The 18076-nt window shown below is 39.9% G+C and overlaps 1 protein-coding gene across 1 annotated transcript in view; it reads left to right on the forward strand.

Annotated features, from left to right (window-relative positions):
• Window positions 1–18076, forward strand: part of CALCR (calcitonin receptor) — a 69176-nt gene that overhangs the window by 19426 nt on the left and 31674 nt on the right. Inside the window, exons 5-7 of the mRNA XM_066197498.1 lie at window positions 1797–1909; window positions 6051–6142; window positions 10800–10930. Coding sequence (XP_066053595.1) covers window positions 1797–1909; window positions 6051–6142; window positions 10800–10930 — 336 coding nt within the window. The remainder of the gene's footprint in view (window positions 1–1796; window positions 1910–6050; window positions 6143–10799; window positions 10931–18076) is intronic.

Here is an 18076-nt window from a genome sequence, read left to right on the forward strand (position 1 = left end):
CTTTGCAGAGCGCATGGGATAATCAGTGCAGCGCTTGCACACTGTGTTCCCTGGTAGCATAACCATTAATCTTTCATCTGTGACTAAAAACTTTTTCTAGTTTTTGATAGCATCTGGCAATGAGTAAAAGGAAACATTGCTACATGGGCAGTCTGAGATTATCTCCAAGCTGCAGCTATGGAAGGCTCAAATAACATGTGCTGTTCCTCTTGGTATTGTTGATGCACGTATTGACTTTTAACAAGTCCCCAAAAGCAATGATTTGGTAATAATTTCAAAAATACACTGTGTTCTGGATGATTATATTTTTTTTTTTCTGCAAAGGCACTATATAACATATATTTCTATTCACAGTAAAATAACTCAGTCTGTACTATCCTTACCTTACCCATATGATCAGTTCCTTTCTTTAGGCTTTAGGAATTTGAATCTTACAAATTAATAGAACCATAGAATCATCAGATGAAGAAAAGTAAGTGGGAATGCTAACCACAAAAAATGGAATTGTGTATGTTCAAATGGCTATGGGCTCTGTAAAAGTGTATTTACTGGAAATGCTGATAAGCTAAGTATAAAGCCAATCAAATTATAGAGCTAGAAAAGGCCAAGGAAATTCAAGATAAACTTTTCAGACCATTTTAAAAGTCAGACTTAAAAACCATGTTTTTCATAAGTCTCTGTGTCACTTCCTAAGAAAACATCGAATAATTGTTTATTATTTCATAAGTTTATGATCTTATCCTGTCTTTGTTACTTGGGCAAACATTCCAATGACTCCCAGGTGGCTAATGCTTGAGGGAAGGCCATAGGAACTGGTCCAAAACTCAACATGTGAAAAGGAGTGACCGTCTGCACTTCAGCATCCAGGGTATCCCCAGCAGGAGTGTGAGCCTGACAGGGCGGATACAGACAGCACACACCTGCAGCTCCAGGCATCCCACAGAGCTGGGTGCTGCTGAAACCCCCACTGTCCCCCCATCACAGCAAAAGTACGTGCAGAGGAGCACGAGCCTGGAGCGTGATCCATATGGCAGAGCTTTCTGGAAGGAACCAGAGCCACTTGTGGCAAAGGAACCAACACCAGAGACGCCTGTGCAGAGGCCAAAGACACATCAGATTGTTTAAACAAAGAACTCGGAAGCCATCTTAAATTAAACTGGACACACAGGACTAGCGCCAAAATGTTTGTGAGGCTGCTTTTCTCTGTGCCTGTATGCTGTGCAGGCCCTGAGGACAGCGAGAAATGCTCCTGCTCTGCATGTCAGGGTTCTGCCAGTGGGGAGGTTGGGCAAGATTTTCCACTCCTCTGCAACAGAGAGAGCACTGGGCTGGGGGTGTTGGCATCTCCAGCACACAGGCTTTTGTTTATACACTACTGACTGCCCCTTATCTCTACAGTATTTTTAACTCATTTAACCCTGATACTTGAAACCCTGCACTCTTCCTTCAGGTCTGGCATCAGCACCTGTGGTTATTTTCTCTTCCATAAGCTGCTGTCAACAGCCTCTTTAAATGGTTTATTATCAGCTAAATATTGCATCTGAATGGAGGCTGAGATATATACCCTAGTGGATGCAGTGCAAAAGGAGACAACTAAACAAGTTTGCCACCAGATAAGTCTCAGAAAAAAACCAAAACAACAAAACAGCGAGAAGTATGTTAATTACACAGGTTGAAAATCATTTGGATTTTGTTACACAGACATTTTATTTCCAAACAAAGAAATTCTTTTAGATGGCTTTTTAAATTTATAATACGCTTATGTTAAAATAACTGTTATTGCCATTTATCATCAGAGAGGGCTTCAAAATATTGTGATGAAACTGGAAATTGGTTCCGCCATCCTGAGAGCAACCGGACTTGGTCCAACTACACCCTGTGCAACTCTTTCACTTCTGAAAAATTGAAGGTATGCTGAAGTTAAAGAGGCAGTGGTTGTTTGGCAATGTTTCGGGCTGAGCTAGAAATAATACATGTGAGAGAAACCATAATAGCTCTATCTTTCAGCTTTATTTGTTGCACAAGATTTAAATAACATTGTTCTTCTGATTTTAGCTCCTCCAAATTATTTAATGAGTGTTCAAAACCTCAATATCAGTTTGCTGTGGGGTGGATAATTTAGTGGTAATTCATGTGACAAGTTTTGCAGTATTTTTCAGATGCATTTTTAGTTTGTATAATTTTCCCTGATTGACAACAGTCATAAAATAATATTTTAGAGTCTCAATTTTGCTTTCTGTAACAATAAAAATTCCAAGATATTGATGTCTTCTCTGCAGGGCTAGTAATATTAATATAAGTCAAAATTATTTTTCTTGAGCGAAGAGTATTACCCTGTACTCATACTCTTTGAAAATAAATATTTATGAAGGTACCATTAATCCAGAAAATCTTACAAGCATGAACACATTTAACTTTAACTTTTACTGAAGAAATCGAGACTATTTACAATAATAAATTAAGCATTTGGATCAATATTTCCAAAATCAAGGTGTTAAACTGAAAGAGAAGAACTAAATATAAAAGCACCAAAAGAAATAAGGAGAGAGAAATCTGAGAAAAGCTTTTAAAAAATTAAGTTAGGGAAGCTCATAAAAATAAATTTATTTCTCAAATGCAAGTGGAGCTCCAGGAAAATCTGATTACAGATTTGTGACAGAATAATTTGTGACTGTTTGGAATAGTGAAAGGAAAATATTTAAGAAGTGATTTGATTTGGGGTTTGTGTTGGAGGACCTCTTCTTATGCAGCCAAAAAGCAGTATGAAGGTGTATTTAATAGTAACTCAGCCCAAAGGGCCTTGGAAAGGTCTGTTGGACCAGGCGGGAGGTGAAGTCTAATGGTTTTTCCAGCATGAAAAACCATCATGGTAAAATAAGGCTCACCTATGAGAGAAGGCAAGAATAATAGTAACAATATGAGCTTACAGAGGCATTACATGGAAGCACAATAAATATATGATTTTCCAGATTTTGGCACATGTAAGGAGGCAAAAAATGTGGTTCTGTTACCTATTATCCATGCCTTCCAGAGGAAGAAATTTGAACATCATTCACACAGAGAACAGATAGAATACAAAGAAAACTTATGTGCACATCATGATTTTTCTGAAATTAAAAGTTATGGAAAATATAGAAATAATTTATCTTTACAGAAATGCCAAGTTAGATTATGACCTTTCAACCAAGTCTTCAGTAAACAGAAATGTGCTTCATTTGTAGACTATTTCCACTTACCTACACATAATATAATCAACTGAGTCAAAGGCATTAGTTTCAAAGAATTCTCTTTCCTCAAGTGAAGAATTCTAGAGGAATGAGGAAGAACATTTAGGTTTTCTAAATCCAGGATAAATAAATCTGAACAAACAAAAAAAATTTAATGAGTCAGCATGTTATATAAGCCCTATGTGTCAGAAGGACATGACAGGTGGCAGTTCAAGGACTGCAGAAATTAGTAAAAGTGCTCATTATTAGTTTGAAGTTAACTGCAGGTACCAATATGCTATACTTTTGAGACAGATCATTGAAAGGAAAAAATTGTAGCCAGTTCTTGAAAATGTAATGATAGACCATACGCTTTGTTAGCTGACATTTCAGTCCATTTTGATGTGTCATCATTGTTATACCTGAAAGGCTTTTATAAGAATTTGGCATAGTAAATTTGCTGGATGCAATCGAAAAAGCAATTGCCGAGTTCCAAATATACAATTATTTAAGCGCTTGAGAACAGAAAGTCAGATAGACAGAATAACCAAGAATCCTTCAGGGTGTGCATAAACTTGCATGTAGCTATCTGGAGATCTTTCCTACTTCTAGCTATTTCAGGCCATAGGTTGTATAAAATATATGTAGAAAAAAATACTTTAGAACAGGTCATATGTAAATTAAATTCAGGCTTTAAGAATATATCCATTTAATGTCATGAATAAACCCAGCAATCATGTAGTCACGCGTACACAGGTAAACCTCTCCCACTATTCTGTATTGGAGAAAATTGCCTCATCTTCTCCACACTCAGGTCTGTGCTCACTGGGTTTGCTGATGCTCTCACAACAAGTTATCAAGCTCACTAACAATGCTGTGGTTAGTCTTTGTGAAGGAGAACTAGGAGACCTGGGGTATTTTCAGTAAATATGCATAGCTTTCCATAACTTGGTGAATGGTATTTACACTCAGATCGTGTCCCTTCTACATGGTCAGATCAGTGTAAATGTGAGTCTGGTTTAAATCTGGATCAGGCTACCATCACCTAGGTTAATGAATGCAGAAGCTTATTTGAAAGCTGTAAAATCTCTTGAGACCAAATTTTATAAGATGTGCACCTTTACTAAGTGGAATTGCTTTGCTTTCTGATATGTGTTTGTATTTGCTGTCAAGGGAAAGTTTAAAATCACTTGGAAACACCAAAAACGTGGGAGTGTCTAAACTTTGGGCTATAAAAGCAATTAATCTAATCACTGAGAAGAGGAAAATTGCTCATGTATAGCAAAAGAAGAATGAATGAAGTAAAGCTGAAAAGAAAATAAACCCAGCAGAGGAACTAAGACTTCCAGTCTTTTTTCCCAGAGAGGCTGCTAACGTCTCCTTGCTTTCAGAAAGCAGGCAGTGGTGAAGCCTGGCATGGTATTTAGCCTCCTTCACTCACTCCTCTGACAGATGGCTGATGCTTAAGAGCTTGACTGAGACCAAAGTGTGACATTTAAATACTTCAACCATCTGAAGCCTAGGTGTGGTCCTGCAATTTTATTTTACAACTGGCATAAAAAATATGGATCAGCCTCTCTTAGATTTCACTGCCACAAGTCATAGTGAAAGCCCAATTATCTGCCTGTGGGTTTGGATTCACAGCACTGTCAGACCACTGAGTTGCCCAGCACCAAGGTTCACACTAGTGTGAACCAGAATTTGTCTCAGGGTGTGCTGTTCTTGTGTGGTGTGCCTTGAGGATAATGTTCTCCTCATCTGCTGCTTCCACGACTCTGAGGGCCTTGGTCATAAGCCCCCTCTGACATCTCCTCTCCAAAAGGGAGAATCCCAGCCTTTGTACCCACAGAAACTCAACTTCAGCTGTTTTAGTTGCCTTTTTCCACCTTTCCTTGCCCTTCTGTGTTCATGGGGTATGGAGACCAGAAGCACATATATATTTAAGGTTTGTGCTGTAAATTTCAAATATATGTTGTTGTTCTACCATCAGTGCCTTTTTATCATAATATTTTGCTGGCTCTTTAGCTATATTACACAGTAAGCCAATGTTTCAAAGAATTGGCCTGGATGACTCCAAGATGTCCTTCCGGAGTTTGGTTTCCAGTCCTAAGTTAAGAATTGTGTAGAGAGGATTTGGATCACTTGTCCTAGGTCTATCAGCCCACTTTTTTCTGTATTAAAGCTCAGATGGCATCTTCTTGTCCCCTCAGTTAAATGAGGTGCTTTGTGAGCACCTCACTATTATCTGGAAGACCTAAATATCACCTGGAAATTTAGAATTTTCTCTGGATCAGGTCATTGATGAATACATTGAACAAAAACTCAACCCTAATACAAGTCCTGAGGGCAGTTAAATACTGACTCATCTCCAAAAGTGACCATTAAGCTTTTGATCCCTGTTGTTTAAGCTGCTTTCAACCCATGAAAGTCTTCTACCAATCCTGCAGCAATCTATTTTATTTTATATATGTATGTTTTTTGGTGGGTTTTTTGGGGTTTTTTTTGCATATATGTGAAAACCTGTCATGGGCATCTTAAAAATCTAAATGTATTACATCTCCTGCACTGTCCTAGAGCTTGGGAAAGTTAGTGAGACAGTATGAGCAAGGATCTCACCAGTTACTTCAGCATATCAGGAGCAGGTCCACATATGTAAGAAACACTTATCATCATGAATCATGCTATTTAATAGATTGCTATTATTAAAAAATATTAAAAAATAATGTTTGAAAAGAAAAAAAATACAAAATGGGAGGTTGATTTTTTAGATTCTTCCTTAATGAGAAAACAAACGAAATGCCTGCAAATTATTCATGCTTGCCTTTTCTTTTTGTTAAATTGCAGATGGCGTTCATACTTTATTATATGGCGATCGTTGGCCATGCTTTGTCTATAACATCCCTGTTGATTTCCTTGGCAATTTTCTTCTATTTCAAGTAAGTGTTTCTTACATACACTCTCTCTGCTTTTCCTGAGGCACCTCAACAAAAGGAAATTTTGGAAGGTTTCATGGCAGTGAGAAGCAGCTCGTCTGAGTGTCTTTTTATATAATCCTGATAAAGAAGTCTGAGCACAAGCTCCTCTCACCAATGGGACCCCTCCCCGTGAGATGTAGCCAAGATCATGTTTTTATGTTTGTCAGGACTGGTGTGAAAGTGCAGCCAATGGGGAAATGGTGCAGCTGAGGATGCAGTAAAATCTTTCATTTCCCTATTGCCTTATGTTCCTTGAAGAGCATGTCCAGAGCTTGCCAGGCACCGTGACTGTACGGGGCAGTGGCTGGGACCTCCAAGCTCCTCAAGAACAGGACTACCTGCATCTGAGGCTGAAGGACTGAGCTATTGAACTGAGTAGGGGCTTGCAGGACTCAGCCCTAAGAGTAAATCTGGCACTAGTGTGAAGCCTGTTGTCCTCATTAAAAGGAAAAACAGGGATGTGCTGTATCAGAATTTTAAAGGAGACTAAACTGATATTCACTGAAAACACTACAGCTACTGTATGGCAGCTTAACTAGAGCATCTCAAGCTTGTCCTTTAGTGAACCTGTCTATTGTCGATTAGGTTTCTCTGCCTCAACTGTCAAACAGGAGGAGTAGTAAAAGGTCAAGACCCCAACATCACCCCCACAAAGAATAAGACTAGGAAACATAGGAAAATTAAATGGTTAGACTTTTCATAGGTTATAAGATTCTGTAAGATTGCAAACTCCAAATAGGTGAATTCTGGTAATTTCCAAAGAGGCAATTTGATGAGTGCCTGTGATAACATGTCTTAATCAGATACAGTGATAGCTAGAAACTCTGCCAGATGGACTGATGAATTCCCTTCCCATCTAAGCAGATAAATAGCACAAAACCACAGCCACAGTAATATTTTGAGAAAACTGGAAAGAGCAGAGTTTCATCTGATTTGGAACCCCATACTCTGGTCTGAGTTCTTTGGGACAATAAAGAGAGGATCTGGTCAAATTAGGTATGCTAAATGGACCAGCAAGGTGACTCTTTGCAGCGAGGCAGGGTCAGCCTGTCTGACTCACTCTGAGCTCTGAGTCATGAACAACGCATGATCTTCACTGGTCCCAGGCTGCACTGAGGGACTGGTCTTTGCAGCAACCTTCCAGACAGTAACACACCTCCTCCTCTCTTTCCTCCTCCGCTTCTCCTTCCCCTTCCATGAGTAAGCCATGACACAAAGGTTACAGGGAGAAGACAGAAAGGAATTAAACCAAAGTGCTTCATAATGGGAGGGACAAAGAAGAAACCAAACTACAATCATAGGAAAGTGAGAATGAAGTGATGTGGGAGCAGGGCTCATGTAACCTTCAGCTGTTTTCTATCATCTGGCTATGACAGCAATAGATTGTTTGACCTTCAGCTGAAGGGAAGCTGTCAATCAGACAGTCCATCAGATAGCAAGAGATTATTTCAGGACTGTATAATAGCCTTTGACTTCAGAGGCAGTTTGCAGGGATTGCAGTTTCCCACATAAAAGTTTTTGCTGGAGGAGATTTATTTTCAGTTCACTTTTGGGTATTAAGATTCATAATATAATGATCTGGCATCACAGATGTTGCAGTGCTTTCAGAAGAGAATAATGAATCAATAGTGATGAGCGTTACTAAGCAATGCTAACTCATAACAGGGGACAGTATCAATAAAGTGGAGTGTCCAACAGCTTCATGCATTGTCACATTATTGCAAGATTTCTATAATTGCAGAGTGAGACTCTGTTATATTATTTAATAAAACACAAAAGAAAAGAGGTACTCCTACCTCCAAATCACTTCCAACTGAATTATTAAAACAAAGACATTTATGTAAAGACAGATGGAGAGTACAACAAATCTATATTAGTCAGAATAATAGATGTTGTGTTATGAATGCACCTGCCGTCTAATTGCTGCCAAAGCTTTTAAAAGGAGTTGAAGGGTAACGGATGAAACAACATTTTGTGAAATTTTTTGGGAGTTTTCCCCAGGGGCAAGGGAGAACATGGTGCAGAGCATGAAAATAATTTGATAATTAAACAATGGGGGAGGAGAAGAAAATAAGTGTCTAGGCGTGAAAATCAGTATTCTCAGTATTCATACATGAGAAAATGACAGACTCACAGTGCAGTTCTAGGAGGAAAATATTCTGATTGTAATAGAAAAGTAGAGATAAGAACTGTAAAGTAAGGGTGACTGTCAGTAGGTAAGAGAACCTATCTCTGAAAAAGGAAATGTAGGAGGCAGAGCCAATGTGAAACACAGGAGAGCCACAGGAAACATAGGAGACTCTGAATGATTAGTTACATGAAAAGGGACAGGAAGGGCCTAAAACAGGTCAGAGAAGGAGAAGATTGCAAAAGATTGTCAAAAACAGCAGAAAAGATGAATCAAGTAAGGGTTTGGTTACACTTTCTCCTCTTGGTGCAGACCAAGTCCAGCAGGTGTTGGTGCCATTGTGAAGGCAAACACTGAAGGTCAAATTAGAAAGTGAGAGTATGGAAATAAATGCTAATATTACTGGTGGATCTTTAACATTAAATCTGTAATCAAGGAAAAAGGGGAATACTGAGGGAAACGGAGGAGAAAGTAAAACTAAGAGAGGAAGGCAGGCAGGGAAAGGAGGCTGGGCAGCACACAAAGGCAACGTGTATTGAAGGACAGGCCAATTTAATAGATGAATAGGACTGCCAAAAGTCAAGCAGAGCAATGAGGAAGGACAGGAATGAGAGCTGAGACACATCTACCTGAGTGAGATTATCACAAAAGACTCTCTGTAGCAGAAACCACATAGAAAGGCACCTGGAGAGACAAAGGTCTGCATTTCTGTGGCCAGGAGCTGAAGAGATTGTTCCCAGTAATAAGGATATTTTTATTTCTTGGGAACAGAACTGATGTCACACCAGTCCTGTTCCCAGGGCTGCAAAAGAAAGACAGATAGTGACAAGCATGTCATAGTGTCCCAAAAAAAGTGGGGTTAAGGGACATAGGCAAAGTGTTGTAGTGGAGTATGGGGAGAAAGGAAGACTCAGGACTGAATAAATATCACCAGAGCTTAGGAGCAGAAAAGGAACATCAAACTAGATTTGTGACAGGAACAAATACAAGTGGAGTAAGCACAAGAGCATAGTGTAGCAAAAATAGCTCCAAAGAATGTCCTACAATTACCAATAGCCTGTCCTACAGTGAATCAAGCAGAAGGTTCATGAACCCAGCCCTGTATCTGGTGCTCAATATTTGCCAATAGCTGATGCTAAAGGAAGGCTATAAAATCAGGGCCAAGTGTACAGAGATATTCTCATTCCTAGCCACCAGGATCTGCATCCCACGGACATCCTAAACCAAAGATGCTGACTTGATAAATAAGGAGGTCAAAAGAGGTCATAAGCTTTGCTGGATGCTGATAGTCATAACCAGAAAGATGAGCTCGAGCTAAAGGAAGAATTACATGCAATGACTTGGAAAGTAGGTGTAAGGAAAACAAAGAAAAAATGGCAGGTGACCAAGGGGCTAAAGAAGGGAAATAAATCAAGGAAGCAAGCAAAATAAGCAGAAAAGTGTTCAATTGGCTAGATTGGCTCTCTTTTTGAAGAGAGTGCATCCTGCATTGGCCTCCACATGCAGAGGAGAAGAAAGCCACCGCCTGTGCTCCATTCCAGACTGCAAAAGATTCCTAGTGCTGAAATTACCCCAGCAAGAGACCATTATGTCTTAGCTGTTCTTTACCTAGCAGTTTTGCCTCCTTGCTCTCAGTGACCACTGGACAGCATTGCATTATCTAACAGCTCCATGACTGCCTTTCTGCAATCACCCTCTGTCATTCTGGTGCTATGCTCTGGGCCATGGAGAGCTGCAGGGGCCTTTTTCTCTGCCTCAGGGATGTATGAGGAGGTGACATGAGGATTTGGGCATGAATTAGAAAGGGGAGATGGTTCAGGTCTGAAACTGAAGTCATGATTTGGTTTCACAATAATTCTAAAAACTTACCTTGTGAAACTCTGCTACCCACAATAGCATAAATCCTACCCTCCCCAAAACCAGATTTCAAGAGATTTCTTCTCCTTCTGAGCAGAAAAACTACCTCCTCTGTTTTGGGATCTCTGTTGGAGTTAGAAATTTGCAGAATACCAACCCAAATCCCCCTGTAATTTAAGGAGATTCCTGTCCAAATTCCCATCCTGTCTCACTACTGATTCCTGAAGCAGAAAATTATTTTCATCTGAGTATTTGAGAGACTGTGTCTCCAGGGAACAGCTACTTATAAAGCAGTATTCCTCATATTCATTATTTGTATCACGTGCATTCAAAAATTCTCAGGGTTCTGCTTCACCACTTAATATCTCAAGTACCATGAATTAAAGGAAGACATCAAGAGCTAAGAATGTAGATGGATAGGTATTTACAACACGGTCTAAAAAGCATGTGGTGCTAAACAGGTGTAAAAACAAACCCAAAGTTTTTCAGAGGTTATGGCTGCAATGCAAGGCATGTATTTTCCAATTATGCCTTGCCAAAAGACATTCTTGAGAGACTGTTGCCAGAAAGAACTTGTTAAAGTGACATCAGAGGAAAAATACTAATTTATGACATGTGTTACATATTTTTCAGGAGCCTCAGCTGTCAAAGGATAACACTGCATAAGAATTTGTTTTTTTCCTATGTGCTGAACTCCATGTTCACAATTGCCCACCTCATTGCTGTCGTCCCTAACCCAGGCCTTGTAAAAAGGGATCCTGTAAGTACTGCATGACTCCTCTCCATCCTAACACCCAAGTAAAATCACTGTGGCCATGCCAAAACCAAGAATTCCCATTCCTCAGCTAATGATAGCCATCTGAGAAAACACATACAGAGGGTGCAGATTCTGAGAATTTCGCTCAAACTCGCTCTGATCTTTCACCAAACAATAAAAATCTTTGAATCTTGTGCAAGCACCAGACTTGCTCCAGCCAACGCATCCATACAAGTATGTGTCAGACCTCCACTGCTCCTGGCAATAATTACCTGATGATTCCCAACAAAGCCCCTGAAGTGATAGATGCCTTAAGCGACTGCCTGTCCTTCTGCACATGCACACACACTGGGGAGGGACAAGATGGAAAGGGAGATGGCTTGTTTCAATATAAGGCACAAAAAGGGGTACTTGCTGCATTTTTTAATTTGGGAGGCGGTAAATCATAGCTTTGGTTACTTTCACTGCTCTTAGGTAGTGATACAAATTGTGCCAGCCCCTCAGCTGATAAATATGTATGGCAGATCTCAGTCATCCAGATCTGATCTTGCTCCCTAACCTAGCAATCACATTGTGCTCAGTCCTTGCAACAGCCCCAGCCAATGTGAAATTAATGCAAACATGGTAATTTCAAGTTTCATTTTAACACTAATCAGCTTGTAGTCTAATAAGATCGTTCAATTGTTATTCAACTATTTATCTACCTCTAATTTCATGAAAGGAATCAAACGTCTCCACCCGATATTATCTGATCACATGTGTGTCTCTCAAATGTGTGCTGATTAGGTAAGTTAATTAAAGCAGAAAATACATAGCCTAAAGAAAACATCGCCACTCTCAGAGACCATCTGGAGATTAAAAAGTAGAGAAGCAGAAGAATAATTTAAAAATCACACATTTTGTTTCTCCTCATTGCATAGCATCATGTGTAGATAGCCTGTGCAAGAGAGGCAATGAAAATACACTTGATATTTGAAGATAAAAAGCTGGGAGATGATATCAGGCACCTAAATTGGAGTAAAGTATTACCTCAGGGTTAAGAATGATACTTTCTGACAGCACAAATAAATTATCTGAAATACTTTAAACTAAAAACTGAGGGCATGGGAAGGAGTCCTGTGTTCTAAGATTTCATTTAAAAACTGTATCTAGTCCCTTTTGGCCTGGTCTTTATTGGAAATGAGATCTCAACACCAGTGAAGTCAAAGGTTCCCATAGAGCCACGTAGCCACAGAACAGGGTCCAGCCCATGAGAATCACCTGATGAAATACCCAACCTCCACTGCTAGGCCACAAACAGTGTAAAAGTGAAACCAGTGGTTACCTCTGGAGCCCATGGAGTCCCAAAACGGTGCAGAGGTTCTTGTACCACACTCAGCTCTCAGGCCTCTGCTCAGAATATGAAGAGGAGCCTAAATGCTCTATATCGTCATGGCTGCAGCTATTGGCTAAATAGATGTTTTGATGAGCAAAGCCCTTGTTTTGCAATTTCTCCTACGAAACCAAATTTGCATGTCTTTGACTCAGCAGTGAAAGGCTGTCTACAGACAAGGTACAAAACTTGGGGTCGGAAGATCTGGGGTCTCTCATTTTTTGTCCCACCATCAAGTACAGGATGAGGGTACACTCACTCCTTGATCTTGCCTCATTCTATATTTACCTCCCCAAAAACCAAAAAAAAGAATAAAAAGGAGGTGAGGTGACCTGCTAATATGTTCAGTCTTCCAACCTTACTAGAAACTGCATCCTGTTACCTTAGTAACATAATAAAACTAAGTTTGTGATTGGAAAAATAAAATTAGCAGACAGGAGCACATTTTTGACATGTGATGAAATCACAGAAAATCTCTAGATGAATATATGAAGACTCAGAGGATTTATGTTTAAAATGCAAAAACAAATATAAAAATTCCTGTAATATTTTTATGCTGATGCCTATTAACAGAGCAAATGAAAGCGTTACAGCTTGGGTTTTTTTCTATTCCTACTGCACCCTCTGTTTTAATAAGTCCATTTGAAGATTACTGCTTCCGACTTCCTCGAGTTTGCTGCACTTATCCGCTTTCTACACACGCATCTTTGGAGCTTCACAGGCTCATGTATGTATGGTTCTCACCTTTAGTATAAGAAGAAATACTGATGTGTATAAATTGAATTTCAAGCAATCATTGATACCACTCGTGGCAGCCATTACAGAGATGAAGTTGCTGGTATTTATTCTGCAAAATAATAAATGTGTTTCCACCCCAATAGTTCCCGCTTTTTTTTTTCCTACCTAAAATTTCACAATAGTTTTTAAATGTGAAATGCCATGGGAAAATACTTTCAGTGATTCATATTTTATGAGGATATCAACAAATCCATATAATTTTGAAAGAAGAAGGAATGATCTCTGAAATAACAAGGAGAGCAAGACAGGAAATTCCTTCCTAACACTAAGACACCACTGTTCTCCCGGTGACCCAGGGAGAAACGACATGAAACAATCTAAAGCATCATTTACACGTGGAGAGTCTGTACCACATGCTTACTCACATTGCTGCTAAGAGTTAAATCCTTTGATGATCATTCTGCTAATGTAAAATGGTAAGTCAAGCCACTTTTATAATAAACTAAATTTTCTTACTTACTTCATGTTTTCTGCTTATACAATTTCTCTCTCTCTCTCTCTCTTTCTGTCAAATTTGTCTGGATCTGAAACCATGGAAAAGAAAGATCTGAGTCCAGGAGGACATACAAGAAATGAAGAATCAATGGACAAGGTTCAAAATCAAAATAAACAGGACACATTTAGGGATACTTACTTACATACACTGACAATTTTGACTGTTGTATCTGAACTAGGAACTGCATTAATTACTCTATTACTGGAACTGCACTTATGGGAAGAGATATCATCTATCACCTTCCTAAATGAGACTGATCTACAGTAGAAGGGTGATCTGTGGATAGCACATTATGTTGTCCTTTAAAACCTCCAGAAACATAAATAAAACTCTTGCTGCCAAATCTCTCAGTATAGTCTTACACATCAGATCTGTTTTTTTCATTTTCTGTATTCCACAAGAGTAATAATTTTAATACTCAGTACTGATGGGTGTAAAAAGATGCTACAGTTAATGCCTGAAGGGGCAGCTCTGCCAGTGAGAAACTGAGCAATTCATCAGCTCCATGGGCATCATATAAATACATTTTTAGGTGGGGCTAACTTTGATCACAAATTAGTAATGTCTCAGTAATTAGAACCTCTTCCACAAAAGCTTTTAGAGATCTTACATTTTTTTTCTCTTTCACGTTCTCGTAGAAATTTCTCTTCTTCCTGCAGGTTCTTCTGTGGCCTCTTCACCTTTAATGTGGTAGTTTCACCCTTGCTTCTGTCATTGTCTGGTGTGAAAGTCTATATTTGGATTGCAGTTTTATAGAGGCCGTAGCAAGGGCCAGTGCTCCACTAGTAGCTCCCAGCAGTCCTGTGTGTGGTCTCATGCTTGGCCGTGTTATGTCAGAGAGTAAGGACACAGCATCCATTCAGGTACACTCCAATCTCAATGTCCAGTCCCATCTCACTGCCACACAGCTTCTTTAAGCTTAATGTAAAAACTATCTGTACACCCTCTTGTATGGGCTCAGTAGCAGACGTGGTATGGAAGAACCCAAACTAATCCCTGTTTTATTACATGTAGCATGATTTCATTTCCTCCTGGCAGCATCTGTAACTAACACAGCCCTTGAACATGGAGGGTAAGAGGATGGAGGCTGTTTTTCCCTCTTTGTGTAGTAAATATATTTTAAAGATCCTGGGCTAGTTTACCACTCCAGCTGATGGTGTAACATGCACTCTGTGTCTCTGGCAGGAGCATGTGGACCCTTTCCCTTTGCAAGCATTTCACTAACTTGCTGACACTGTGGGCACGAGGTGGGAGGACAAGGGGCACTTGGTTGTCTGTACTTCCCAAAACACATCTCCTGGAACAAGCAAACCTTCTAACCAGTAAGATGCTTCCATTCAACACTATTAGTTAGACCAAGAGAGCACAAAGGCTGGTGCCCAGTAACATTAAAGTTTTCTAAGCAAGGCCATGGTAGTAGCAACTAAAAATTTTAGCTTCATTGTGGACACTAGAACACTACAAATAATCTCTCTAATAACAAATTAAAGTGAAAACCATGACTGCCCAATTGTGCTAGGTTTTCCTCCCTACCACAGTTACAGCAAAACTGTAGAAATAAAACAATGAACTTTGTGGACAGATGACAATTGTAAAAGAACAGTTACTGTGATTTATGGGGTTCCATTATTGGTATTTCCTGATTCCCAAAGGAATAGAGAGGCAATGCAAGACAAGAAAGCAAAGGAGATTTGCAGCTTTTGAGAAAGAGTATCAATCTGGGTATTTTTTACCATATAAATGTTATCTTTTCACCTCTTCTTGCTTTCATTTCCTGCTGATCTAGCCTGGCAGAGCATGAGGGGTTTAAAACATAATTTTATCAAATGTGGTGCTCGTAAATTATACCAGTGAGGACAAATGGCATAAGTGCTGCTCCATGTGATTTATTTTCCTTAGTACTCCCAGCAGTCCTCCTCATGGAGCAGACCTCCCTGGAAAGAGCAAAGGTGGATATCCACAAAGGAAAGGGGTGCTTCAATCTTCTGAGTTGTTTTACGTATTATACTTGGGGTAGAGCTTCAGGAGGTGCCATTCTTGTTAAATAATTGGATCGTTTTTTTAATGTGACTATTTCCACAATTTTCCTGTCACTCTCAAAGCATCTCTAAAGTCTTTTATCTTAGTACATCTGTTCCTCCATCCTGCTTCCATTAGGTTACTTATGGGAGCCTCAGCAGCCAGTTTAGCCAAGAGGTGACAGAGAGCCTGGGCAATTGTGCGATCAATAGAATGAGAGTAAGAACAGGAAGATTTGGCACTAATGTTGAAGGTTAGAAGAGAGAAGTTGTCCTCACTCAGAAGAATTTCTGAATTGAACAATGCACCATATCACGTTGCTGAGGTTCACAGTTGTGGCTGAGCCCACAAGGTGCAAGCAAGAACAGTTCCTGATGTTCATGTGCCTAGCAGAGGAGTGACCACAGGAGGTGACAGGGAATCGAAATTCCCACTCTGTCTCTGCTCTCATCCACAAAGAAAGGGAGGGATGATAGCTTTCATGTAGCCCAATTCAAAGGTTTTTGTATCAAAACAACTCAGACTCTATCAGATCCTGTGGATGGCCTCTTATTTAGGAGCCTGAATGCCATTTCCTCCAGAAATGTGTTTCCAGAAAGGACATTGCAATACAAAATGAATTGTTGCCTGGAAGCTGAAGGCATCAAATTCCAGGCCTCATTCTCAGGTTTTCTGTCTGCATCTTTTCTGCTCAGGTGAGGTAGACCTGCACTTCAATACCCAGTACAAGTCCAAACTTCAGGTGTAAATAGCTGAAAAGTCAGATTTACCCTGTCATTCTGCCTAGTCATCATGCATCTGCCCCATTTCTGGACCCTGAAGCTCTGCCATTGTGGCAGTGAGAAGTGAGCATTCCCAGCACAGTTGTTCCCAAAATCACTAGAATCTCAGCGTCCCAGTTCTTGCTGTCATCAGCTGCTGTTCTCTTGTTTAGCCACAGTGGCCATTTACAGCCATGAGGCTGTTGAAGCAAAGCACACGCTGGCTTTATGCAAAATGAGTGAATCCATTCCAGATTTTCTGAAATTCATGACATGTCTCCAGAATTGCTGCTCAAGAAAGGTGTGCTTATTTTACCCTCAGATCTGAGCTGTAGCAGTCTCTGAATTTGTCTTTCACAGTATGGAACTGTGTTTGGCTCAGATGCCTTACTGATGCTTTTTTCATTTTTCCTTTTGGTCTTCCTAAGAGATGGGAGAGATGACAAAGTGAAGATGATGTAAAAATTTAGGATACTACTTGGGGGGCCATACGTTTCAGTCAATTGCACTGTCTGCGATGCATCTGAGAGCCTGAAAGTTAAATAGATTATGTCGTTAGCTCCTAAGAACACAGGCACAGGAACATGTGAAGTAGCCACTCCTTAAATGTCTGATTAACAAGTGCAGATGCTAACAGTTGCCTTTTTGTGGATTCTGTGTTACACTGTATGGACATGACACACCCTAATGAACTTCTGTTTTACACAAGGCCTCCCACATTCATAGAACATTTAAGCAGCTCAGGTCTTGATATTTCTCTGTGAGTATAAAGTGATTATGTCTAGAAACATTCAAGGTGTCTTTCCAAGTTTTCCTCGCAATATGCCTTTAAAAGGGTTTACCTGGAATGTGAAAAACTTGAGTATGAATTCCCCAAAAAGAATTTTCAAAATCCTTCAAAACATGGATTCTTTGAAAAAGAATTGCCCCCAGAAGGACAGTACCATAAAATTTTCAAAACACAATACTGTCCCTGATACCATGCTGCCACAGTTGTTTTTCTCACTGGGATTTGTCTGATTAAATGGCTGTGCTTCCTGTAGAGGCAGCTGTATCTGGATCCAAGACAATTTACCTCACTCTAAAGCAGGTGGCTAAAACAGGTCAGGTGAATTAAATGTAGAGGGCTCATTCCTCTCCAGGGACTACATCATCCTGCACATCTATACCATGAAGTCGGGCATGCCCCTCAATGACTGCTGTACAGACCAGCAGTATTGCCCATTTTCAGCCATGCCCCTGATACCCTGTGTTTCTTGAAGGTATCTAAGACCAAATAGAAGTAGCCTGAATCAGAAGAGAAAAAAATGAAAGGACATCAAAGTGCTTTTACAGATGACAGGCAAACATGTGGAATAAGTGTATGGAAGAAGAAACAATAATAACTTTTAGCAGCAGTTAAACGTCAAGAGACTTGGGTTAGTTATGTAGACGACCTTTAAATTTAGTTGGCAGAATAAGCTATTTGCCAATAACAGGTCAGTTGTTTGGATAATTGAGCTCCTTTGCTCATCATCTCACCTCTGAGCAGCTTACACTTGCATACATCCAATTGACTGACTTCGGAATTTTCTGGAATCCCCTCAGCCCAACATCCTTTGAAGGGTTGGCAGCTCTACCTAGCAGCAGGTCACCCCAGGAAAGATACTGGAGGAGCACCTGAGTACATCTAAAGAATTAAAGCACCTGTAAACATTTAAGGTCAGA

The sequence above is a fragment of the Chamaea fasciata genome, unplaced genomic scaffold (assembly GCF_029207755.1).
Source record: "Chamaea fasciata isolate MVZ Bird 193981 ecotype frontalis unplaced genomic scaffold, bChaFas1.0.hap1 SCAF_1, whole genome shotgun sequence".
NCBI lineage: Eukaryota > Metazoa > Chordata > Aves > Passeriformes > Sylviidae > Chamaea > Chamaea fasciata.